Source organism: Rhamphochromis sp. 'chilingali' (assembly GCF_963969265.1).
Source record: "Rhamphochromis sp. 'chilingali' genome assembly, chromosome: 4".
Lineage (NCBI taxonomy): Eukaryota > Metazoa > Chordata > Actinopteri > Cichliformes > Cichlidae > Rhamphochromis > Rhamphochromis sp. 'chilingali'.
In genome coordinates, this window is record NC_137948.1 from 29,649,182 (window position 1) to 29,676,013 (window position 26,832).

The window sequence follows — 26,832 nt, forward strand, 5'->3', positions numbered from 1 at the left end:
CCAGGCCCTCACTTTGCTGCTGTCAACAACAACAACGAGATCATTGTGACAGATTTCCACAACCACTCAGTCAAGGCAAGTGAACTCCCAGAGCAGTCTGTGTGTTACAGGAATACAGATGTTAGCAGCTGCCACCAAAACGTGATTTACAACGAGTTTTCTACTCGTATCATTCACATTAAAAGGCTATTGTCACATTCATCAGTCGAAGGTGGGAAATTTGTCATGTGGACGAGGATTTTATGACATTCCAACAAGTTCGGAGTCCATTTATAGTCAGTGTAGTATTGACCAATCATGTCTGAGCAGACAGTCTGTGCAAAGAGGAAACCATCGGCTAAGAATACGGTCTCAAATCCATCAGCATCTGCTTCTTATTTATTTAAATGTATCTCACTGTAAACCAGGCCTGATGCACACAACAGTGAGTCCTGGTCTGGATATCAGTGTTCTGTTATGTGAATATGTGCTGGTTGCATTTTTTTTTTTTTTTTAAAGAAGTGTTCTCTCTCTGCTGTTGCTTCTCTGAAACCATACTGCAGGTGTTCAACACAGAAGGAGAATTCTTGCTGAAATTTGGCTCCAATGGTGAAGGCAATGGCCAGTTCAACGCCCCCACAGGAGTGGCGGTGGACGTCAATGGAAACATCATAGTAGCCGACTGGGGCAACAGCAGGATACAGGTACGCAGAATGAATAATTTCTACTCCTCGAAGAATCGGTTAATACAAACTTCTGTTTCTTTTTTTATTAAGTGGCATCCAACATTACAATCTTGCCTCATAATGGCTTATGAAATGTTACCAAAACACCATTAATAGTATATTTATACACTGATCAGGTATAACATTATGAGCACTGACGGGTGAAGTGAATAACGCTGATTATGTCTTCATCATGGCAACTGTTAGCGGGATATATTGTTAGCGGGAGGAAGTGTTCTGAAAGTTAATCTGTTAGAAGGAAAATGGGCTAGTGTAAGGATTTAAGTGAGTTTGATAAGGAGACAAATTTTGATGACTAGACGACTGGGTTTCCAAAACCGCAGCTCTTGTGGGGTGTTCCCCGTCTGCAGTGGCCGGTATCCTTTAAAAGTGGTCCAAGGAGGGAACAGTGGTGAACCAGCGACAGGCTCATAGGCGGCCAAGGCTCACTGATGCATGTGAGGAGCGAAGGCTGGCCTGTGAGGTCCGATCCAACAGACGAACTACTGAAGTTCTGAAAAAGTTCACCCTGGTTCTGACAGAAAGGTGTCAGAAAACACTGTGCATCAGTTTGTGTATGAGGCTGCATAACTGCAGATCAGTCAGGCTGCCCATGCTGACCCCCAACACCAACACTGGGCTGGACCCCAAAGCAATGATCTGGTCTGAATTGGGTTTTCTTTTACATCATATGGATGGCCGGTGTCCGTATCACTTACCTGAGGAACAACTGGCACCAGGATGCACTGTGGGAAGAATTCGAGCTGGCTGAGGCATTGTGATGCTCTGGACAATGTTCTGCCGGGAAACCTTGTGTCCTGACATCCATGTGGATGTTACTTTGACACGTACAACCTAACTAAGCATTGTTGCAGACCACGTAAACCTTTTCATGGAAACTGCATTCACAGACCGATGTGGTCTCTTTTAGCAAAGCAAAAATGGTTTAGGGAGGGTTTGAGGTGCACATCGAAGAGTTCAAAGGTGTTCACTTGACCTCCAAATTGCCCAGATCTCAATCGAGCATCTGCGGGATGTGCAAAGAAGTCCAATATATTGATGTCTCACCTCACGACTTACAGGATCTGTTGCTCATATCGTGGTGCCAGAATCTACAGCACACCTTCAGGGGTGTAATGGAGTCTATGGCTCGGCAGGTCAGACTTGTTTTGGCAGTATAAGGGGGACCGACACAATATTAGGCATAATGTTAGGCCTGATCACTGCACGCTGGTGTCTAAAATACATGTTTTTGAACCTCCTGAGACCCTGCGTCCTCAGATGGAGATCTTCCATTTAGCTTTTCTGCACCTTGTATTTCACAGACCTCTTGCATCACATCTATCCCATACAAAAGCTTGAGTCTCAGAAGGGTTAAAACAATAGAAGGCAACAATTGTTGCTTCCTAAAAACTATTTTGGTCACTACATCATCCATATTCATGAAATCATTATTTTTTTTCTTTCAACTTTATAACTAGGTGTGTTGTATTTTCCACAAAAAGAATGAACGAAACACTGATTTCCAGCGGTGATGATTTTGCTCTCTCTCTCTCTCAGGTGTTTGATGGCAGCGGTTCATTTCTCTCTTACATCAACACATCAGTGGACCCCCTCTACGGCCCGCAGGGACTGGCGCTCACTTCAGACGGACACGTCGTGGTCGCCGATTCTGGCAACCACTGCTTCAAAGTCTACCGCTACCTGCAGTAGCCACTCGACACAAAGCCTGTACAGTGTACATATGTACAAACACGCAGTAGTACGGAGCAACTGGAAGTTTTTTGCACTCCCCCCCCCCCCCCTCACCTGTTCACTCTTGAATCTTGCTGTCATTGTGCCATCTGTTTGACCTTTCTCCCTCCCCAAACTAACACGAGAGACTTTATTAGTGGTGCGAGGGAAGCGAGATGACCTCTGACCTACACGAATGGCTGCTGCTGATTAGTGCTCACTTGAGACCTCGTTCACCTTCCATCTTAATGTGGAGTATTTGAAAAGGCTTTAATGCGGTCCACATGGTAGAGCTTTGAACTGCCACATGGCAGAAACTGAAAATAAATACTTTTGCACTTGTTCCTCAAATCACTGGCTGTATTAAGTAAAGTCATAATTAAAGTAAAAGGTACCTTAGTCACCTGAGAAATAATGAAATTCCATCTATAGCAGCAGTGACTACAGCTTCCTGCTAAATGCTCTCAAGGGTTTTTACATTTTGCCTCTTCACTATAAAAGTGTTCCACCCTCTGTAGGTATAGCAGGGTATTTAAGAGCATGATTAAGATGTTTTTGTGCATGCGGTTTTTACTTAAACACCTTAAACTGTGCGTATGAAATAGTTTCCAGCTAAACACCTTCTAACAGAGAAGCTGTTTCACTTCTATTTGAATGTGAAAGCTCTTCAGTGAGCTGTGTCATCACTTTGAATTTAAAAAAAAAAAAAAACCCCCAGTATGCTGACAAGTGCGACTGTATGAATTAAGGGTACCAAACATAAGCCACCTGATATGCTTCTGCTGTGTATGATGCCTCTTAACATTTCTGCTGTGATCGTGTGCAGACCCCTCGAGTTGCAGAATTTGAATGAAAAGCTAAATACTTGGAATGAACTCGGCAGGATGCATCCTATTAAGTTTAGATTGAAAGGTTTCTTCATCACGCTGAAAGTAGAGGTGCAGAACTGCGATCACCGTCACTCCTCCATGTGCTCTCATAACTTCAGATAAATCTATAGAGTGATTAACAGATTGTGTTTTAGCAACACATAATTTGTCTACCTTCACAATCAGCAATAGAAAGTTTGGCAGTCGAGGTGTACGTTAAGTGATAATGCACTGTGTTCCTATTAGAAAGCCTTGTTTGTCTTCAAGCACACAACTGTCATTATTTGTTATCCAGAATCGGGTCATCGATTTTCTACACGATCTTGTAAATTGTTTGTTTTCCATTGTCCTGTTTATATTTGTAATGCCAAATGGAATTAAAGTGCCCATAGAAATGAATGATAGTGCTTTTGTGTGTAATACATGTGCTGCAATAAGCTGAATTTAGATAGATATGATAAATAAAGAATGACACTAATAATTTCAAAAATATTTGCACATCACTTTAATCTTATGGCCCCAAACAGGTTTTTAGTCTTTGGCTGCAGATAAAGCCTTTAAGTCTACTCAACAAACGCCCCTTTCAGAGGAACCGCCCAAGGAAAGCCAGGGTGTGGATATTTCTGACCATAGAAGGTTTTTGTTGCTCAGGGCTGTCTGCTTTGGCCTTTTATTTCATCAGACGACAGGGGGGCGCTATAAAGCCATAAGCGGAAGTCAAAAAACAGTGCTCCTCCCCAATGCTGCCTTCATAAGCATTCGTTATCCGGATACTGTTAGTTTTTTATTGGTAAAACAGAATTGAGAGAGTTAGGGGAGTGTAAAAGTAGTGCTTCAATTTAACAGTAAATATTTTGAATGCATTCAGAATTTTGGAATTATTTAATCTCTATCAAACAGACAGTAACTCTAAGCACACAAAAAACATCTGGTGACTTGGTGAGTTTTGAAGTTCCGTAAACGCAACATTGCTACGTCACAGCCTTCCGCGGGAAATTCGCTACTGCTGCGTCCCCGCTCTGCTTATACGTCGCCTAATCTTTCTTCTTTACATTAAAAAGTTTACAACAGCCCTGTGTTACCCTCAGGTGGCAAAACGTTAATCTCAGTGGTCGTTGTTGGTGAGCTCTACATCGAAAATGGTAAGCAGAAGCGCACCTTAACCTGCTATACCTCCTGTAAAGACCACCGGCGTTTACGTAGTTGTTTGCTAACATTTGTAAGCTAGCTTATAGCTTAGATAAATAGACAGTTACTTTATTGATCCCACAAGGGAAATGATTGTGCTACAGCAGCATGTTAAAGAGTAAAAGCTTATACCCTATCGCTAACGATACTTTCACAAAGCAGCATTTAGTATTTCACATCATACATTTGGTAAACGGCTACAAACTTTACATTACCTGTCATTGGACCAGTCATACCCCTGCTAGCTGTCTATTTCATTTAGTTACTTCACAGTGAACCACTGAATATATAAGCAACTTGTTTAGATGAAAGATTTCAAGAGGTCATTCTTCTAATCTCTATTACCTTTGGCTCCTTGTTACTCGTAAATAATAAGTGTTAGTAACTCAGTGCCTCAGATATAGATTAATAACATTAACCCCCTGTTACAGTCAAAGAAGAAAGGACTAAGTCTGGAGGAGAAGAGAACTCGCATGATGGAGATTTTCTTTGACTCTGTGAGTTTTACCATCGCAGGTGACCCAGCCTCCATATCCCCACTGCTCTGCCCTACTGTGTGTCCTATTATTCATACTGGTCATTGCTGTTATGTGATTATTTTCAACTATTATACATGCGTGATGTAATACATCCCTGACTAAACATACCCCCCACCCACAGGCAGCAGATGACGTGTTTGATTCAATGTTTAAATTCATGCACTGTAATATAGAGTTAGAAACTTGGATTTCAACATTTAAATCGGCAATGAAAAAGTGCAGAAAATAAGATACTTAAGCAGTCCTTAACATGGATAAACCACAAACTAAAATATCCAGAAAATCAATTTATTTTCTGTTTATGCAAATGTTATTTATGTTACCATCCAGAAGCAGTTCTTTGAGATGTAATAGTTTTTAAATAATTTCTTTCTCTGTGATATTATAGTTTTTATTTTGTTTGTTTGTTTTTTAAATCCTGGAACATGTTTTTGTGCTCTCTTCCCAGAAAGATGTGTTTCAGCTGAAAGACATTGAGAAGATTGCCCCAAAGTCAAAAGGCATAGGTGAGTAAAGAACAACAGTTCCAATCGGAAGGTCAGTGGTTCGATCCCTGACTCCACTAGTCTGGATGTCAAAGTGTTAGCTGATTGGAGTGTGAGTGAAAAATTTGAAGCTTCTGTGTGTCAATATTAGTCAAAGTGCTCAGGCTTAGAAAAAAAACTGTGTGTGTGACTGGGTGAAGTCCTCTGTTATAGTAGTTCATTCATTCATTCATTTATTTATTCATTTTCAGGCACAACAAATACCTATATTGAACATAAAATACACAAAACAAAAAACAAAAATTGCCTGAAAAAGGAGTGGGACGAAGAAAACTTATTAAATCCCACCCCTATACTCACTCATCAACAAAAAAAACAATAAACTTCCCGCAGCTACGCCCATCATTGCATACAGACCCATCAACAGCTCCGGGCACATACAAGCATCTAAGCGGCAGCTCGCAACCAACAATTAGAGCCTTCATAACTGAATACAGAATATATAAATTATAAATTGCATTACCACAGGTAACAGGTAGTAATAACTACAAGTAACAAACACACATACATATACATACATATATATCTACACACACAAGTACATATATGTACATACATACGCACACTTTATTTTTTATTTTTTATTTTGGAATCCATACCAGCAATGGTAAGAGGACAGACATTACAGAGCACACTAAAACCCATCATTGAATATACTGTGACCAGACCAACTGTTTGTAGAGAAATTTAAATCTATGAATATTTTTGCATTGTTTCAATTGTAAACTCAGACTGTTCCAGATTTTCACACCACATACAGACACGCAAAAGCCTTTACGGGTTGTTCGAGTTCTGGGTAATTTGAATTCTCCAAAGCCTCTCACATTATAAACCTTTTCTCGAATTTCAAATCTAGTTTGTAAATTTGCCGGTAAAAGTTTAGTAAAAGCTTTATACAAAATTATGGATGTATTGTAATTAACCAGATCCTGGAATTTAAGTAACTTTGCCTGAAGAAAGAATTTGTGAGTATGATCTAGATAACCAGCCTTGTGAATAATACGCAGTGCTCGTTTCTGTACTGTACTTTATAGTACAGATATATCTATATATATATATATATATATATATATATATATATATATATATATATATATATATATATATATCTGTACTTTATAGTATAGATAGATATCTAGATATCTATCTATCTATCTATCTGTACTTTATAGTATAGATAGATATCTAGATATCTATCTATCTATCTATCGAGAGATAGAGAGATAGTAGGGGTGCAACGATACACAAAATTCACGGTTCGGTTCGGTTCGATACTTTGGTGTCACGGTTCGATATTTTTTCGATACAAAAAAAATGTTCATGCCTTTTTAATTTGTCATTTATTAAAATTATAAATATATATTTTAACTCAAAAGTACAGTTTTTAAATTTAACCCTAACCCTTGTGCGTGTTTTTTACTTTGACAGCGAATGCGCACCTGCGGACCACTTATGTGCAGCCCTGGTTATTTAGCTCGTCATATTGCAGCCACAGAAATTCTTTTGTCCATGAAACCATAAAGCTGCACTTTCTTTTTGCCTTATAGTCTGATTTGTCATAACTTCTCCATTTCTTTGGCTGTCACTTCTTCACCCTGACCTGTCTTATTTGGCTCAGCAGAACTAAAATATATATCCTGCTGCTTTTACACACACACTCACATAAGCTCAGCGATTCTCTGCGCGATCAACCTCTCACATGTTTAAGCTGCGGGAGATTTCACTTGTCATGTTTGCATAGTAAGCTAACAATTAATAAGACGATGTCAGAGGAATTGGTGCGCAAATTATCATCACTCACAGATCAGTGCTGTCGCTCTCTATACACAGTTCGCGCGATTGCAAAGTGAAAGCAAAAAAACAAGCGCAAATTCAAACGCGATTTCAATATGTCACATATTGACAGTGGCTCACCGATGCCAATGACATAATTACCCAGCTACATTTCCGAAAGAATGCAAAAGCATTGACATATATTTTTCCTTCCTACAATAGCCCGACGGGCAGGGCAGAGATAGATTTTGGTAGCCCGACTGAAAAAATCGCTAGCCCCGGGACGTTGGGCTAGCAATATTGCGAGCCCTGTATCTGATTGAGGAATCACTCATCTTTGGAAAAGAGAGTTTATTACAGAGAAATGTCTCTTTCCAAAATAAAAGCTATACTATCCGCTTCTTCTGGGCTATATTCTCAGCAGCATAAGGAGAATCATGTGCTAACAGCTGTCTAAATGACTCGGCTAAAGTTAGTAGCATGCTTGTTGTTTTTGTCTTTGCACTAGGATGATGTCAGCGTAAATGTGCAGTCATATTCGTTGTGTTCCCACTAGTGCTTTCAGGTTAATCTCGTTGAAATGACCTTAACGCCACAACACGGCAAATCTCCGTTAACGAGCTACCGCCGATCGCCCCGTGCATGGGGCTAGACGGCCAACACGTTAACGAGCTAACTGCGCTAACACACTAGTTCCCACCCATGTAATTGAGCATTGCATGGCACATCCAACATACTGTTTTACTTTAGTCCATGACTCGCTTACCTTCAGGGTCATACGTCACATGAAAACCAAAATAATTCCAAACGCCAGATCTGAATGAGGGTGGGGGAGGTTCATGTTACAAGGAGAGCTTAACTTCTGTCTCGCTAGCTTGCCCTGCGCTCTTCCTTCTGACGATGCTGTCTGTGTTGAGCGCTCAGTGAATCTGCGTTCGACTACTCCGCCTAGGCTGCACTGTCGACCCTAGGCGGAGTAGTCGAACGCAGATTCACTGAGCGCTCAACACAGACAGCATCGTCAGAAGGAAAGTTGATAAAATAAATTACAAATTTTGTATTGTTCGATACATATGCGTACCGAACCGAAAGCACTGTATCGAACGGTTCAATATCGATACGAATATCGTTGCACCCCTAATATATAGATATAGATATATGTATATATGTATATGTATATATATGTATTAGGGCTGCCACGATTTGTCGACTAGTCACGATTACGTCGACTATCAAAATCGTCGACGACTGATTTAATAGTCGACGTGTCGTTTGAAGCTTTGTAAGATCGCAAAAGACACAGGAATAAGTAGCAGGATTTAAGAGTGTAATAACGGACTGAAACAGAAGATGGCAGCACTGCATGTACAAGGATGCCAGCTGCCGTTAAACCCCGAAGAAGAAGAAGAAGAAGCAGCTGTGTCCCAGAAATCATAGCGCGGCCCAGCTTAGTTTCCAACAATGGCGGCAGCTAGTTAGTTTTAATATTACTCTTATTATTCTTTCTGGGTCAGAAAATAAACGTTTAACGTATTTTCAGGCGAGAATGTAGCTGTGTAAACCTCAAATATCGGCTCAGTTTATCAGGACACCACATATTTTCAAAAGCGCTCCGACGTTTTCGGAGACGTCTGTTACCCACTAGCTCGATAGCTAGCCAGGGGCTAGGTCACTAGCGCGGTGAGAGCACCGGACTCCCGGCAAATTGTTTTCTAACCCACCGCCGTCTTTCGCTACTCAGGTTAAATATATATGAGTCACTTAGATAAATTAAAAATGTTGTTGTTTGGCTTTTTTTTTTTTTTTTGTATTTTATTTGTTCCTGAGTAAATCGGTTTGTCTGAGATTAAAGTTATAGTTTTTACACAGCTGAATAAACGTCAAGCAGACAGCTGATTATCAGAAGTGTGAGATGCTGGAGAATATACTCCGTTGTCCTGTTATATTTTAGATAGGAAGGAGTTCATTAAACTTCACCGAAACAATCTGCAAATTTCATTAAAATTGAATAAACTATCATCTTGTCTTTATTTTTAGTTAGCACCTTAAACACTTAAAGCTGTAAGCTAATGATAGTTATATAAGAGCAGATGCTGCTGGTGCAATAAGCTGTACGTTTTACGTCCAGTGGATGATGATCTGATTAGTCGACTAATCGCATAAATAATCGGTGACTAGTCGACTATCAAAATAATCGTTTGTGGCAGCCCTAATATGTCTGTCTGTCTGTCTGTCTCTCTCTCTCTCTCTCTCTCTCTCTCTCTCTCTCTCTCTCTCTCTCTCTCTCTCTCTCTCTGGATAGATATAGATAGATATATAGATATATGAACGATCTGTGTGCACCTTCTTCAACTAAAGCAGCACAGTCTGTGTGTTGAATGTAGACAAAGCCTGACTTTTGCCAATTTGTATCATATTTATTTCCCCATGAAGGTCTCACTTTGAGACTTCTTCTTAATGCGTGTGTGGTTAGTTTAGGCAGAGTGAGATGGGTCGAAAGCGGGTGTCTCACACCAAAGTGTTAGTTAGTGGGCTCTTCTTCTTCTTCTTCTTCATTGTCGTCGTCGTCTTCTTTTTTTTTTTTTTTTTTTTTTTTTTTTTAAAGTGAGCTGAGCAACTCACAATGATGCACAAGAGGCATGCACAAACAGATCTTGTGCCTGTCTCTGCATTAATGTTACTTCATAATCATTATGCTTAAAAATTTCCTTTTTAATAAAGTGTATAGATTGGGTTGGATCAGGTGACCCAGAATCCTCCCTTAGTTACGCTGCAGTAGGTTTAGGCTCTCCATGATGCAATTTGTGTTTCTTCTTCACTGATCTTTTTTTCCTTCATTGCGTTTACACACCACTCTGCATGTAGTCAGTAGTTATTATTATTATCTGTCTCTTTTCCACAGTGTGTCTTTTGTCCTGTTTCTTCCTGTCGAAAGGGAGTTTTTCCTTCCCACTGTCGCCAAATGCTTCCTCTTGTGTTTTCTCTGTATTATTGTAGAGTCTTTACCTTACCTTGAGGTGACCGTTGTTGTGATTTAGTGCTATATATATATAAAATTGAATTAAATTGAGTCTTGTAAGTGACCCGTAAATGTTATTAGTGCAAGACTGATATCTGAAATTATAGAAAACTGACCAGTGTGTTGGTCCAGGCATGATTAATGGAAAGGAGAATTAGAGTATGACAGAAAAATGACAAATAGATGGAGATAATTAAATACCATAAGGACAAACAGCATCAGCGTGCACTGCACATTTATGAATTCTTAAAAACATTGTGGTGACATGCTTACAGAATTGCCATGGCAACCAGGACGGGGCTATTGCCATCTTTAGTGTGTGTAAGCAGAACCAAACCTATCAGTAGCAGAAATCATTTAGTTCAGAGGCTTTTGGAAGCTTTTGGTTCTGCAGCCCGACTTTCTGATGGTTGAGGCAAAATTTCTAATAATACCAAATTAGATTTTTAGGTGCTAAATCGTCTTGAAGAATGAAATTCTTGAGCGTGTTTGACTGAACAAAGGAGAGATTCTGTTTTGAAATGGACACAACATTAATCTAAAGAAACTGGATCTCGTTGCCATGATTAAAAGCACATGTTTCTGACCCCTGTTATTGCGTGATGGGGGGAAGGGGCAATAAGAGATTTACATTGTGGGGGACGCTTTCCTGTAGAAGGGTTGGAAATGTGACAAAAGGGGCTAGTTGAATGGGGGGGGAAGAGCGGTAATAACATACATAGGAGTCAGAATAAGATGAAGCTGCTTGAATCTTATAGATGAAAAAAAGAGAAACGAGCACTTATGGACTTTGGTTAATTCATCCAGAGTGTTCCCTGTTTTCCATCCAATTCTTTCTGCTGCTGGGTCCACATCCTCTCAGCAGATAAGCTCTTTCAGTTAAACAGTGGAGCAAAGCGTGTAGGAGGAGCACATTTCACCGCTGACACTGTTCAAGATGTAGCTTGTGCTCTGTTACATCCTCTCATGCAGCGTTCACTCAGATCTGTATGAAACAGCCAGATAGGCTGCAGATGTGTGGGTTTGAGTTTTGTAATTTGAGCAGCATACATTTCCAGCAGTAAAAAGTGAGACCTTATGATGACTTGGCTTCTAAGTCCTCTGCAGAGTGCACTGTCAATCCCAGCATCAGATGCGTTTTATATTTACAGATATAAAGGCTACAGACTGCCTAGCTTGTACCGGCCATAACTCAGTTTTAAATCAGGAGAAAGCATCGTACCCAAATGGCATCAACTCCACGGGCGTGCAGTTGAGCGCTGGAGAAATAAACACCATGTTAATGTTTGTGCTCTGCTGATTTCAGCTCCCATGACTGTGAAGGACGTGCTGCAGAGCCTTGTCGATGATAACATGGTGGACTGTGAGAGAGTAGGTACATCCAACTATTACTGGGCCTTTCCCAGTAAAGCCTTACACGCTCGCAACCACAAACTGGAGGAGCTGCAAAAACAGGTGAGCTCAGTCCCTTCTAGTCTGATTTCCAATTAAAGGTCGCAGCAAGCATAAGCGCCACAGCAAAAAATGAGAAGGGGTGATTTTTGGTTTCACAGGATGATACTTGGGTACTTCTCCCTCGCAGTTTACAGTAATAAGGTCAACACGTGAGGTCCAACAGTGCCTGGAAGACACTTCTGCTAATAGAGGGTCAAAAAAGAAATGGGAAGAAAATGCAAATGAGCTGCTGATTAAACAGGAAGCTTGTCAGAGTTTGTTTTATATCTTAGTTGTAGGTCATTCCATCGCAAATCAGCTACGTTTTTAGAACTTTTTCTGCTCGACTGTCTCTGGCTTGAATACAAATCTTATGGTCCAAATATATTTGCACATATATAATGATTGTAGCTTTATGTCTTATACATTTCAAGATATAGGTGTCTTGTTTTTTTTTTTTTTTTTTTAATGGTCCATTGACCCACTTTCAGGCAATTTTCTTTGCACATTGAAATCTGAGGCAATTTGTGGACACGAATATCTCAAAACCAATTAAAGTCTGAAATTTTAACTCAGATATTTTTTGATGTACAGTGGGGCAAAAAAGTATTTAGTCAGCCACCGATTGTGCAGGTTCCCCCACCTAAAATGATGACAGAGGTCAGTAATTTGCACCAGAGGTACACTTCAACTGTGAGAGACAGAATGTGAAAAAAATAATCCATGAATCCACATGGTAGGATTTGTAAAGAATTTATTCGTAAATTAGGGTGGAAAATAAGTATTTGGTCAATAACAAAAATACGACTCAATACTTTGTAACATAACCTTTGTTGGCAATAACAGAGGTCAAACGTTTACTATAGGTCTTTACCAGGTTTGCACACACAGTAGCTGGTATTTTGGCCCATTCCTCCATGCAGATCTTCTCGAGAGCAGTGATGTTTTGGGGCTGTCGCCGAGCAACACGGACTTTCAACTCCCGCCACAGATTTTCTATGGGGTTGAGGTCTGGAGACTGGCTAGGCCACTCCAGGACTTTCAAATGCTTATTACGGAGCCATTCCTTTGTTGCCCAGGCGGTGTGTTTTGGATCATTGTCATGTTGGAAGACAAAATCTCACGATACATGGCCCCATTCATTCTGTCCTTAACACGGATCAGTCATCCTGTCCCCTTGGCAGAAAAACAGCCCCATAGCATGATGTTTCCACCCCCATGCTTCACAGTAGGTATGGTGTTCTTGGGACGCAACTCAGTATTCTTCTTCCTCCAAACACGACGAGCTGAGTTTATACCAAAAAGTTCTACTTTGGTTTCATCTGACCACATGACATTCTCCCAATCCTCTGCTGTATCATCCATGTGCTCTCTGGCAAACTTCAGACGGGCCTGGACATGCACTGGCTTCAGCAGCGGAACACGTCTGGCACTGCGGGATTTGATTCCCTGCCGTTGTAGTGTGTTACTGATGGTGACCTCTGTTACTTTGGTCCCAGCTCTCTGCAGGTCATTCACCAGGTCCCCCCGTGTGGTTCTGGGATCTTTGCTCACCGTTCTCATGATCATTTTGACCCCACGGGATGAGATCTTGCGTGGAGCCCCAGATTGAGGGAGATTATCAGTGGTCTTGTATGTCTTCCATTTTCTGATGATTGCTCCCACAGTTGATTTTTTCACACCAAGCTGCTTGCCTATTGTAGATTCACTCTTCCCAGTCTGGTGCAGGTCTACAATACTTTTCCTGGTGTCCTTCGAAAGCTCTTTGGTCTTGGCCATGGCGGAGTTTGGAGTCTGACTGTTTGAGGCTGTGGACAGGTGTCTTTTATACAGATGATGAGTTCAAACAGGTGCCATTCATACAGGTAACGAGTGGGGGACAGAAAAGCTTCTTACAGAAGACGTTACAGGTCTGTGAGAGCCAGAGATTTTCCTTGTTTGAGGTGACCGAATACTTATTTTCCACCCTAATTTACGAATAAATTCTTTACAAATCCTACCATGTGAATTCATGGATTTTTTTTTTCACATTCTGTCTCTCACAGTTGAAGTGTACCTCTGGTGCAAATTACTGACCTCTGTCATCATTTTAAGTGGGGCAACTTGCACAATCGGTGGCTGACTAAATACTTTTTTGCCCCACTGTATCTGTCCCATATCACCAATCCTGGTTCATTTAGATGGTAAGAAATAGCAATAAAAATGCCTTTTAATAGTTAGTATCACTATTATGTATGTTTTCTTTTGTCAGCTATGTCATTTAAAAAAAATCCACATTTAAAAATGATCCCCAGTTGTAGCTAATAATAAAAATCATGGTATTCATTTATGTGAGATTTGTGTTCACCACCGTGTCGTCCTCATTGATGACCCACTTCCCTCGACTGTTTCACGGCTGACAGATGGTGTGAGGGTGGCGGCTCCTCAGAGAACATTAGCCACCAGATTTCTGGGACAGATCTTAAGCAGCAAGCGCTCACTAAATAATGACGATGTTTGGTTGTACCGCATGTGGTGACAATATAGCGCTGTTTATGCGATATCACAGCATTTGGTCACTGAGATCATCAGACAGATTTTGCAGCAATGCTTGATGTTTTGAGTGGAAGGACGAGAGTAAAGTGTCCACTGTGTGGAAAAGGATGAGGTGCAATTAAAAGTTAGAATAAAAGCCAGCTCCCTTTTGCAGCCACATTAATTATATCATATGATTGAACTGTTAAGTTAACAGCACTGTAATTGGCTAAGAGTTTAGTACGGGTAAGCATTTGTGTACCATTAAGATTTTGTGATTGTATTTATTGTATTAATCACTTACAAGGGCTCCAGTGTTGAGTTGTTTCAGCATATTATTGGGCGGTCTCAGTAAATATTGCAGCACTTATCAGTAGAAACATCAATGTTGTTAACAGCAGAAGTGGCTTTACTGTTTATTTATATCACAATTCAGGAAAATCTCAGTTATCTGCTGATTAGTACTGTAAGAAAAGCTTTAACGTGATGCTGTTGTACTTTAAAGATTTCTGAAGCAAAGCAGCGGAAAGCATCCCTAGAGAAAGCGGTCGAAAAAGCGAAAGTGGGGCGCCAGGATACAGTAAGTATACAAAGGTCAAACTTAAACCAGTGAAATAAAATGAATATCATCCCTTTAATGCACTGAGCATGTGAAATCGCTGTTTGTCTTTGCAGAAGGAAAGAAGCTCTCTGCTGAAGGAGCTGCAGGCTCTGAGAGAGGAGCGCACACAGCTGCAGGCCGAGCTGGAGAAGTACAGAGAGTGTGACCCCGAGGTCGTCGAGGAGATGAGTGAGTACAGCTGCAGACCTACTGGTTTCTCAAAAAAGGTCACTTTTAAATTATTGCATCAATCGTATCACCTACAGTTACTCATGGGAGGCATGGAGCCCCGTGTGAAGCTTTAAATATCCAAAGTGAATCTGACCTATGCTGGCGAAGTCATATTTGATGTTAGTCATAATAGGCTGCTGCTGTACTTTGTTCTCTATTTGTCTTTAAATATTTTATCACAAGCTTTATAGCTGTTGGATTGTTTTACATCATAAAAGAAGTTGGATTTTTCTAATCTGTGGGATTACAAACTGTTACATCACTAGATGTTAAGTTAACACAGGAATATAAAGTGTAAAGCATGTTTCGACCAAGTCCAGCACATGTGTGGTTATTAAATTAATGTTTATTTAACAAGATTCAATCAGATGCTGCTTCCTAGCATCACAGGGCTTATGAATGCAGATGGCACTGTTTTGCATCCAGCGAGGATCTCTTATTAAAAGGAGTTGGGTATCATCCAAGACGCATATGCATCCGAGCAGCTTCTGTAGCGTTCAGCCTAATGTGGATAAATGGTTTCACACCAGATAATAAACTCAAAATTGTGCCGTAGGAGCCGTATTGTTTCAGCGAAGCCTCCCACGCGGTGTCAGGCATCGTGGAGATACAAAGAAGACTCCGGTGCAGTTGGCAGATATAAAAAATGTTCATCTGTTCAGCACAGAGACAGCTACATTAATGGAAACGGTGGCAGAAAGCACCTCTGGTCATCAGTGCTGCACTGCAGTTGGCATTTGTCAATAGCATCAAGTCAATGTTATAAGTGGGATTTCCCAGCCTTGAAATGTCCTCCTAACCCATCTACTGATAGCCCTAAATAAGGTGCATTCAAATGCATTTAACAGATGTTGGGAAAATTTCTAAGAAAAGATTAAATAGTGACCTGGGAAATGTGCCAATCAGCCATAACATTAAAACCTCCCAGGCGAAATGAGTGCAGTTGATCATCTCATTGCAGTGGAACTTTTGTAGGTGTGCTTGTGTACACTTGCAACAATTTAAAAAAAATAAAATATAAACAGTTGTACTCTCCATGTCTTTGTTGCCAACATTACTGTAGTTGCTGGCTCCATTTAGTTCTTTTAGTTTTTTATTTTGTTGGTCTCTGTAGACTAAAACTGGAAATACTTGCTGCTCCTCAGACTGGCAATTAGCTTAAATCTTTATTTCTGTGTTTCACTAACCTCACTGGTATCAGGTTTGTAGAGCTAAAGGGAAGTATTTCCTTTTGACAATGAAGACAGGTCAAAGCAGGTCCTTTGTGCTCGTCAGGTGGTGCTTAACTGCATTCATGATTAATGTAGAAGGAAAAACACCCGCATTATTACTAACCAACTTTCTATTGTTTGCAAAGGACGTTCTTCAGCAGCTACCACGGTTGGGTTCAGCTAATCTTACTGTGCCAAGTAGCTTAAACAAGGTTGTTGGGTGTGTACCTGCTGCGCGAGACACCAGTGAGTGTACTGCTGAGAGCAAACATGTCAAGCTGCAGGGTCAAACATTCTCACGGTTCAAATTAAGAGACTCAGGAAGTGAAAAATGGTCACAAGTGGCCACTCACCTTGCTTTCAGGATATACGTTCTTAGATATGAACCTCAGACTGGTTAAGTTGTTGCAGTTAGGTAAGTTTGAAAAGTGTAACTCTTCTTGCGGACGCAGAAGTCTGAAAGTTTTTATTGCAGCCAAATGAACCTTATTACCTCCGAGCTGTCAGCTCACAGGGCTGGTATTAAAAATCTTTTAAAATATGAAGGCCTTGGAGTCCTTTGCTGGCTGTTGCACACCCCTTACATAAGGGAACCACAAACAGACACAGCTATTGATAGTATTGCAAAAATCTGACAGTGCTTTGTTTTCATGCTACAGCTGACCTGCAATATGGGAGGTGTGTTCCTTTATCTGCTCATGTGACTGGTGGTGGTGTCAGACAAATATCTGGGCTGTTTACCTGCACCTCCCAGATTACCAGTTTTTTTTTTTTTTTTTTTTTTCCACTCCACTGTGACAACACTGTGGTGTACTGATGGCCACATGACCGTGCACATTACTTATGACCAGTCTACCTGAAATGAGATGGAGAGGCATCATTGCTGCCATTGCACGTAACCTAAAATGTCGAATTTGCAGCCGTTTTACAGTGGAGCCAAACTATGGTCAATGTTGAAGCAAAATTTGTGTGTTTGAAAAGTAACAATTCTTTGTTTTGCTTATAATTGAGAATTTTTATTGAGTTATTTTTAAAAACATCAAGACACGGCAGGTCAAAGGTGCTGATACAGACTGAGGTATATGAGGCAATTTGTACTTTATTATTGGGTAATATTCATTTGCCAGATGTCAGTACATGCTGTCCGCTTCATATCAAGCTATGTTTTCATTTTGTCTTTGGATATGAACTCACCATTACTGTCCCATTGCTCTATGATAATCTCAGTGTTATGGTTAAGCCTTCCCAACATATTCTGACAGGCAACAGTGTTGCATCATTTGTTCAGTCCACATTTTCAGTGTCTGAGTTTGAGGTGTTTTCCAAAACTTACAAATTGTTTTAAACTAGGCAGCTTTTAAAAATCTTGTCCTTGTTTTATTTAAAGGACAAAAACACCTCCTTGTTTGATTTTACTCAGATCAGCAGCACTGCAGTCGGTGCTTGAAAATGGTTGTACAGTACTTTCACATCTCAAAACCAGCAAAATTGAACTTCATGAGTTCTCGGACTCTCTTCAAAGCACAGGGAGTCTGGAGTTGTTTGTAAAGAGGCAACACAACCACGTTGTGGGTTTGCTCGCCTTCACATGCTGGTTTAGAAACCTTATTTTGGGTAGTGTATGAAATGGACCATGGTGTCACCCCTGGTATGTTGCGTTACAATGCCCAAATGATTTCAACTGAAGCTGAGTCAAATTTTCAAATCTGAGCAGAAAGACAAAGTTAATCAGGATAAAACAAGCAGTTTAAATGTTGCTGAGAAAGTCACTTTGTTCATAAATGACTAGGATTGTGTTTACAACACAGGTTTTAGCACATAGTTCCTCCTTAAATGATATTTTACCTGCTTCGGGAGCAATAAATATTATTTATATTTTAATATGTAAAACAAGAGTTATACCATCAGTGGTGCATTTGAAGGAGGATGGAGTAAGGCCAGTTATCTGAACTCTTTGTAGATGGATCATTATGAGTGCATCTCACACAGATCACAGTGATGTTGACACAAAACAGTTCAGCAGGCGGACTGAGAGCAAACTAGCTCGCCATTACAGTTAAATTATTTTTTTCTACTTTTACTGTTGCCACATGTCTACAGATCCTATTTTGTCTTTTACTGCCAGGTTTGCCACACAGAGAGCTTTGTTAACAGATAACCATCAGCAAAGCTCGAGAGCAGTATCCAGCTGTATGATATTATGTAATGTCTGCTGCTCAAGAGGTATCAGACTGAACTTGCAGAATGAGCTCAGACTTGTTCCTGCATGTGTGATAGCTATGCACATGTAGGCTCATTAGATGTCTTCAAGGGCGTTGCCCATGCTGTTATTGACAGGATTATTATTCACCTGTGAACCATTATTTGCCTTTTTTCTTTCTTTCTTTCTTTTTTTTGATTTGTAGTAAAGGAGTTGTAGGAATAAGGAAAATTAGTTGACTTGCAAAGTTAGAAATTATAAAGGAAGTCGGGCGATGTACAAGAATGCTGAAGTACCAGAAGTAAGTTTGCCCCATTAACTTCAGCACGACTTACCTAAACACAACATGCCTTTCCACATATTTACCAAGCTAGCAGCCAAGTGACAGAAACACTAACAAACACTAGGTACTAACAATAAATGCAACTTGGCTAAAAACAAAGCTTTCGTGCCTTCTTGTCTCTGCATGTTAAACAATGGTTGCCACACCCATAGATACCAATAAGTTTTGAATGAAACCATTAAATAGCCCAACAGAAACCATTCCAGTGTAATTGAGCCCAGACTGTATTTAAATAGGCCAATATTAATGATTAATGTCAGCCTAACAGATATTTAGGGTATCGGTGTGCTAGCAGCTCCAGCTCCATCGTTTATAATCTGCACCACATGCAGCAGAGGACGCACCACAGCTAACCAGACGTGGGGGTGGATTTAATCGGTGTGTTCATTTTGTTCAGTTTGCAAGTAACCTGCTTTGCAAACCACAAGACAGAGTAAAGGCAAAGAAATCAGCATTTTTATATATAACCACAGTAACAGGAAGTCAGACAAGTACAGATTTATTAGTGGGCTTATAGGTGATTAAAAATCAGATTTTTATTTCTTTTTAACAAAGAAGATTTTGGGGGATCATCTTTTCTGTTAAACATTTTATGTATTATTTGGCATTAGGGTCCCATCTTAATATCCAGACAAGGGTGATAAAAAATTCTATTACTTTACCTTGTTTATCTACAGTTAACTTTTTTCTGTTGATTAGTGAGCAGGGGTCCTGCCAGATAAAGAAAAATAAGTTAAGTATTTAAGAAAATAAAAAGTGGTGCGTCTGTGAACCATGTCAGTCGATGCGTGAAACGTTTCTACCTTGCACCCAGCAGCTGTGTTTCGTTTAGCTACACACTTTTAACCATAAAGTGAAATCAGGTTCTCCAACTTTGAGTCAGCGATTGTTGAATTAATTCACTTTCTTCTCAGATTTGTTTCTGGAGAAATTCAATTTTATTTTTACGCAATATCAGTTAAGTGTTGAAATGGTCCTCACGAGCAGTGTTTGTTCTGGTGATCCAAACAGATATTTTACTGGTACTGAACCTTTTCAAGCTTCCAGAAGGAAGAGAAACTCAGATCGGAGAGAAACTATCCAGAGCTGTTGGACTGAGATAATTTGTGCTGGATTCAAGCCTGTTGTAGAACAGTTCACACTCATACAGCAGCCAGATTAATGTCTGTGAAAAAGGTTATCATTATTTTTTGTACTACTTGAATATGCTGTGATTATTCCAGGGGAGTGGAAACTTGATGTCATCTGTGTTTTTATGCTTAATGTAAACTTCTCTCTGAGTGCTGTCCAGTGGGAACATATTGTTCAGCTCCGTTCTACTTTTTTACAGTATAAAGCGCTCTTTCAAGCGCCGCTGTAGCTGTAGGGGATGAGTAGGTTAGTGTCCACTTTAATTTAATAGGATACCGCCACTTAGTCATACAGCACAGCTGTGGCCACGCAACCATCACATCCCTGACCACCACTTCCTCCTCAGAGGGGATGGTTTGTTGCCAGCCTTCATTTGTGCTTGTGTTGCAACCTTTTTTCCTCTTCTTCTTTTTTTCTTTTTTTTTTTTCCAGCGTTTTTCCCAGTTTTATATAATCTACTAGACTTCCTCCGTGACGTTTTCACATTAAGCATTTTGTATTTGCAGTGTGTGAGCCTTGCTTGCAAACACCAAACGTCATGAGAAACAAATCATAGGAAATAGCATTCAAAACATGTTACAAAGGTTATTAAATGTACTGAGCGCAAACAACACACCTCAGCAGCAGCTGCAGCAACAGTGCAAACATGACACTTTTAATGACATGCTGAAGCAAAACTTGGAGTGATGTTATTGTAATGACTTCGTTGGGTGTTCAGTAGATGCCTTGAAAAAAACGTTTAAATGCTTTCCAGCTGCAAACCTGTGTGCTTTTGCACCGGGGCTCGCTTATCTTGTATCTCTATATAAGTGGTTACTGACTAGTTGGATGCACATACTAATCCAAAATTTTATTTTGCAGAAAAATCAAATGTTATAGCAAAAGAAGCTGTTTCCAGATGGACAGGTGAGTCTGCTAATTTCTTTTCTTTCTTCTTTTTAAATATATATAGACATGTAATGGTCTGGATTTAAGCTGCAGGAACATAAAATGCCCAATGTCTGGTTGTAGCGCTTTATAAAGTGAGAGTTGTTTTATTTTGTAGTCACTATTTGTGGATTTTGGACTACTGACTGTTGATTGACCTTGGTTTACTGTTTCCTGTTTGAAATTTCTGGTTAGTCCAAAAAAAAAAAAAGCAGCTGGATGACAGCAGTCGGACTTTATCTCTGATTGCTGTTTAATGCACGTGAAAGCGCATTAAAGTGAAATCTGTGAAGGCGCTCTCTAGTCCAGCTGTCACTCTAAGTAGTCCGCGCTTATGCTCTGTGTGTACGTTTGTTGACTTGAGTGGTAACCTTGGACACAGCTGACCTTTAGGGATCATGGTAGCCATCGATGCCTGTGGTCTTTTGACTCTTTAGATCAACATTGCCTGCTGCAGGTCAACAGAGTGGTGTTGTCAGTTTTGGTTGGAGAGCTTTTGCTTTGCTTTCATGGAAGGAAGCTCAGTTAAAAAAAAAAAGTGAGTCATTTCTGCCTCATTCACGATTAGTACTTCTCTTTTCTGAGCTGGACAGTATGAAACAAACATGCATAAGTGTTTCCTCGTAGCGCAGCTGTTGAATTTGCACAGTAACGTCTTTTACTACGAGCTATAAAGTTCTCATGTTATGCCGTTAGAGCGAATGTTACTATTTTACCAGGTCTGGTCAGGGTTTGTGGCTAAACACTCAAATCAACACAACAAAGCCAAATTTTGAAGGTTTCATGGAAAAAGCAGCTGCAACTTTGCGCACCTTGTTTGTTTTTAAAACACTGCTGCTGTATGTTGGCCTGCTCATGGATTGTCTGCGACTTCCCACACAAGCCTCGACACATTTAATCGCTTGTCATATCAAAACTGGAGAACAGTAAAAACTAATCCTCCAGAAGTGAAGTGAAAGGCATCGCTAAAAGTGCAAGCCAACGTTCATTGGCTTAAGCTCCTGATCAGTTGTTAGTCTGCAGGAAGTTGTTCTGCTTTTGAAACTGGAGACTTCAGAGCTTCAGCTGCTAAAAGGTTTTCCTGAAATAGACATTTTGTTTTTAGTCAAACTGTTATTTTTATTGCTATTATTTAAGAATAGGACGCAGGTATATATAAAATGTTTTCTTTTTTTAAACTATTTTCACATGAGGCTGTTAGGGTGAATTCACCACCATAAAACATCAAGATGTATTTAATTTGAGGTAGTTAAATGGATTATTATATATTATATTATATATGGATTACACACATACATCATTAAAGAATTTGAAATTGTTAATGCTGGATGTGAAATGTCAAATGACTGTTAATGGCAGTTTGTGTTTCCTAAATTTACATGATATTCACAAAACTGGGAAAACAGATAATCTAAATCTGACGCACTAACCAGTCATAGTAACCCGGCTTTCTCCTTGCTTCTGAATGAGCAGTCCAGATTCCTTTTGCTGTAAATGTACAGTATATATTTGTAAATTGAGATTTCATTTATATTTCATGTGTTTAATGTTTCTTTTTTACTCTTGTTCTCAGACAATGTTTTCGCCATAAAGTCGTGGACAAAGAAGAAGTTTGCCTTTGATAACAGCCGCATTGATAAAGCCTTTGGTATCCCGGAGGATTTCGACTACATGGACTGACTGCCAGCATGTCATGGACGCAGCGATGGAGTAATGTGTTTCGGCCTCTGACACCTACCTACCTGGTCTCTGCATTTCTAATTCCTGTGCTGTGGGTTTCAGTGAAAATAAAAGCACCAGACACTCTACTCGCGCCCTCGGGTGGATTTTGAATAAGGACAGATGTCAGTGACTTTGCGGTGGCAGATGGACTTCATCAGTGGATATGTTACTTTGGTGCAACCAGAGAAGAGTCTGAAACGCCATTAGTGGCTGTGAGGGCTGACAGGGTCCTGTGATGAGCACAAGCTAGCAGCCAAAGTTTTGGGACACCTGTTTGCATGAAAACCGAGAGCTCCAAGTAGATGATGGAAAGGAATCAACACTTACTGCATTTGTGTTGCCAGTGGTCGCGTTTGTATGGTTTAAACAGATGGTTTGGAATCAAATGCTTGTGCACTTTTTCTTAGATATGTTCCTTTTCTCTCTCCCTCCCTGGAGTATTACAGGGCATGCTTTCCTAGTTGTATTATAACTACAAAGGTCAGTGTCAAGTTATCTTTGATGTTTTTGTTTCTTTTATAATCGTCACTGGAATTTTAGGGTTTTTTTGTTTTGTTTTTTTGTTTTGTTTTTTCAGGACTCGCTTTCCGGATGATCAAAAAAGATCATTGCTGTCACAACATGTCTAGAATGACTATTGACCTTCTTTTTTTGCTCCTTTTTTCTGTCAAACCAGATGCAAAATAGGCAGTTGTGTATCTTGTTTACTCTGTGACCTAGTTGAGAAGGCCAATGTGTCTGGGTTCTTTGATTTAAATTTCAAATGAGCTCTGTGCTCATTTTGCTTTGCTCATCAGTTTCATTTTTATTCCAGTAAATGAATGACATGCAAATGTAATATCTGATCTTTCGCCTCTTCTAAGGTTTTTTTTTTCTGCATTAATCAATGTGAGACAGATGTTAGTTACTAATTTAAAGGACACTGTTTTACTACTGTAAGTTTAGTTGGTGGCATGATGAAGACTCATCTAATCCAGTCTCTGGATGTCCATGAACTGTTGACTACAGCAAGGCTGGAACAAAATAAATAGTCGAAATGCCTAGCAGCAGTTTGTTTGAGGGAGCTGACACACCCACACAAGAATAACCTGGATGTATTCATGTGTGTACCTGCCCAACCTGTACTGTGATTCACGGGCCTGTTGGCTGTCAAAACTCTGAGAACTCTGCGTACAATTTTTGGTAATCGCAGCTTGCAGTTTCTCTCATTAAAACATGCCTGGCCCTGAAAAGAGCCCAACAGAGCAGTACTGACACAAGGACTTAGCCCTCTCCCCATATGAGCATATGAAATCAGAGTGGTGTAACTGGAGTGTAAAGGACTTTTATTACATGCATTTGCCTACGTTTCTGCAAAGAAAGTTTAAAACCCAGCCAATTTCTATTTTATTACACATTTCCAAATGCTCCTCCGTACCTTCTTCAACTCTCGATTTACATGCTGACACTGCCAGTACAACAGTGAAAAATTCCTGCATTCAAATCTCACCTCAGTAAAAAGAATCGCACACAAATGAAGTGAAATATCCCCTGTGACTAAGCGATTATATTACGAATCAAAGTGTGGGTTGCTTTTTACTGCTGAAGAAGATCAAGGTGTGGGAAGTTACTGTTTGATATACAACTGCCTGCCAAGGCCACACAGGATTAATCTGGACAGGGGGCAAATATATTAGAAGACTATTTTTACACTGTAAAATCTTAATACTCAACTTGAAAGCTTATGCATTATTATATTATTACTAGCCTATTATTACTAAAGTGCTGTGTAAATATCTTGGCCTGAAATGAAACATTTATCTTAAAATTAAGTAGAGTTTAATGTATTTAGTCACTTCCCACTTGGAAATACTGTGCCACCAGCAGTTTTAGAAGTATTTACTTACTGACACTAAGTAAAAGTAGCAGGACTGGAGAATACATCTGTAGTAAAAATGTCATTAGCAGAATATGGATTAAAAGGAATCAGAGTGAAAGGCTCTCTATACCGGACACTAATATTTTTATTAGTTTAGTTGTATATGCTATAACATGAACCCGGACTCCATGTGTAAGTCAGACTTTTATGTTCTATCTGATAAAGCCCAAGCAGATCTCATTTACAGATAGTATTTCCAGAATCTCAATGTTTACACCTACTGTTAGTACATGTATATTAAATTGACAGATCACGGCTGATCTACAATAGCATTTAAATGCTTTATAAGCCACTCAGCTTGAGATCTCCTGGTGTATTGCCATTAATAGCAGTGCATTTTAAAATAATACTCAAGTTATTTTTTAATTGTAATTTTTGTGATTTTGTTTCTGTACAAAGCCATTCAGTGGGGAGGGGGAGCTGTACCTGTCTGGGGATGTGTTCTAGCAGGGTTGAAGTGCAGATAAGTTTAACTATGTTTTAATTTCTAATATCAAATAGCAGCTCTTAACTAAAGCTAGTCAGAAATATCAGCATTTGATTCAATACAGCGTTTGATCAGTTGTTTCACCTCGAGTATTCGGCTACTTTACAGTTTTATGTAGGGTTGCATAAAGACTTGTTATTATTTTTTAATGGTATTTGTTGGCTTTCTACCTCGTGCCTCGCTGCAGTGCCTGTAGCCTGCTTGAGCAGGCGGGGAGGGAGAGAGGGAGGGAACTGCTGCTGCTTCTGCTTGCTGAGAGAAAGAAAGACCAACGCAGCGAAACACAAGGCAGGCTGCTAGCAGAGCGGGCAGCATGGCGGGGCTACAAGACTTCCACCAAGGCAGCCACTGTCACAGGAAAACGTGGATCAATATACTACTAGGAATACTACAGTTACTTTTACCCTGCGTCCAGCACGGAGGTGCTCAGCTCCAAGGTTTGTTATTCTCGTCTTTATTTTCCGCTTTGGGGGGCTGGTACGTTCACGCGACCGTTGCAGAGAAAAAAAAAAGAGAAGAAATGTGCTTTAATTTTGCTAGGCTGTTATTGTGGAAGACGAGAAACGAGTTGAAATGTCCACAGCCAGTCTAAGTGTATGAAAAATAATGAAAATAAAAGTTAAAGTGGTGTTTTTATTTTTATTTTGTTTTTACTCGGGAGAGGTTTGTAGCTAGTGCTTTATCACCCCGCTAATGTGAGTTCTTGCTAGCTTCCAATTCCCCTCTGCTGTTTGATTTAACGAAACTGAGTTGCTCAGACATGGAAGTAGCGGGTTGTCGAGACTTTGAACGTCCACTTAGCGGCTGTTACTGTAATAAATCTACGCGGTGTTGTAAGCTGCCCTTTACATGACCATACAGTCGTGTTTGCTGCAGCAGCAGGGGAGATGTTTCCCCAAGTTCGTTAGCCACCGAGCTAACCCCCAGCTAAACAAGCAGCTAGCAAACAGCCTTTGTGAGGCTTCATTTCCTCACTTGCCTGTCATTCTCGCCCACTCCGTTTCCCTTGATTCATTCGTAATAAGAGATGATGCTACTGTGGCTTGGCAGGTTTAATTACTTATGTTATAATTATTATCTTTTCGGGTGCTTTGGATGCATTTCCACCAGAGTGTGTTGTTTTCCATGTTGCCCAGTTTCTCAGGGCAGCACCTAACTGTTAATTTGATTTCTTGTTCCCTACAAAGCTCTGAGTCAGATATCACCCAGCGTGGTCGAGGTCTGGCAACCAGAGGATGCAGAGCCATTAGTCCCGCTTCAGGTAGGTGCCTTCTAATGGCTGTGTTTGTATTTGCCTCTTTATGTGCACACTTCCAAAAAAAAAAAAAGAATAAGAAGCTCATCAGACAGCATGAGTGAACACGTGTGGGTTAAAGCATCACCGATGTTTTTGGACTCAGTTTGCAGACTGATTTGGGTGTGTTTGAGAGGGAAAAACTCGTCAATACCCAGCCACGATTTTGTCAACACAGTTATCAAGAAAAGTTATCTTGCTAGTAGTCACAGTTCATTAAACAACTCCAAAGTGAAGGCAGAGCGGGAGGTCACCTGTCATGTGGCTCCTCCTTATTTTCTTTTGTACGTGCTATCCATTGTGGAGTTCAGTTAGTAACACACGCTGACAGCCTGAAGACTTCTTCGCAGTTGCTTCCGGCTTTGTGGTTCACACATTTTAGTCTAGGTTATGCAGTTCTTTTTTGTTGTTGTTGGGTTTTTTTTAAGTACTTCCAGTCATTTTCAAT

The 26,832-nt window shown here is 40.1% G+C and overlaps 3 protein-coding genes across 7 annotated transcripts in view; all 3 read left to right on the plus strand.

Moving 5' to 3' along the window:
• The window catches only part of trim2a (tripartite motif containing 2a), a 29,582-nt gene extending 26,428 nt beyond the window's left edge, over positions 1-3,154 (plus strand). For all 5 annotated transcript variants that reach the window (XM_080881488.1, XM_080881492.1, XM_080881491.1 and 2 more), the window contains exons 10-12: positions 5-75; positions 543-683; positions 2,265-3,154. In XM_080881488.1, the coding sequence (XP_080737614.1) occupies positions 5-75; positions 543-683; positions 2,265-2,417 (365 nt within the window). In that variant the 3' untranslated portion in view covers positions 2,418-3,154. The remainder of the gene's footprint in view (positions 1-4; positions 76-542; positions 684-2,264) is intronic.
• A 1,130-nt stretch (positions 3,155-4,284) lies between these two features.
• On the plus strand, positions 4,285-23,726 carry mnd1 (meiotic nuclear divisions 1 homolog). Its single transcript, XM_080881325.1, has 8 exons — positions 4,285-4,449; positions 4,927-4,992; positions 5,483-5,540; positions 11,678-11,826; positions 14,825-14,899; positions 14,995-15,109; positions 20,898-20,942; positions 22,537-23,726. Exons 1-8 carry the CDS (start codon positions 4,447-4,449, stop codon positions 22,641-22,643), a joined length of 618 nt encoding a protein of 205 aa, XP_080737451.1. The 5' UTR covers positions 4,285-4,446; the 3' UTR covers positions 22,644-23,726.
• Positions 23,727-25,339: 1,613 nt separating this feature from the next.
• The window catches only part of tmem131l (transmembrane 131 like), a 31,479-nt gene continuing 29,986 nt past the window's right edge, over positions 25,340-26,832 (plus strand). Inside the window, exons 1-2 of the mRNA XM_080881324.1 lie at positions 25,340-25,527; positions 26,278-26,351. Of these exons, the coding sequence (XP_080737450.1) occupies positions 25,404-25,527; positions 26,278-26,351 (198 nt within the window). The 5' untranslated portion in view covers positions 25,340-25,403. The remainder of the gene's footprint in view (positions 25,528-26,277; positions 26,352-26,832) is intronic.

Coding starts and splice junctions, on each gene's coding strand:
- mnd1 (XM_080881325.1), top strand. Junction 11,827..14,824: donor TGGAGGAGCTGCAAAAACAG/GTGAGCTCAGTC, acceptor TGTACTTTAAAG/ATTTCTGAAGCAAAGCAGCG. Junction 20,943..22,536: donor AGCTGTTTCCAGATGGACAG/GTGAGTCTGCTA, acceptor TCTTGTTCTCAG/ACAATGTTTTCGCCATAAAG.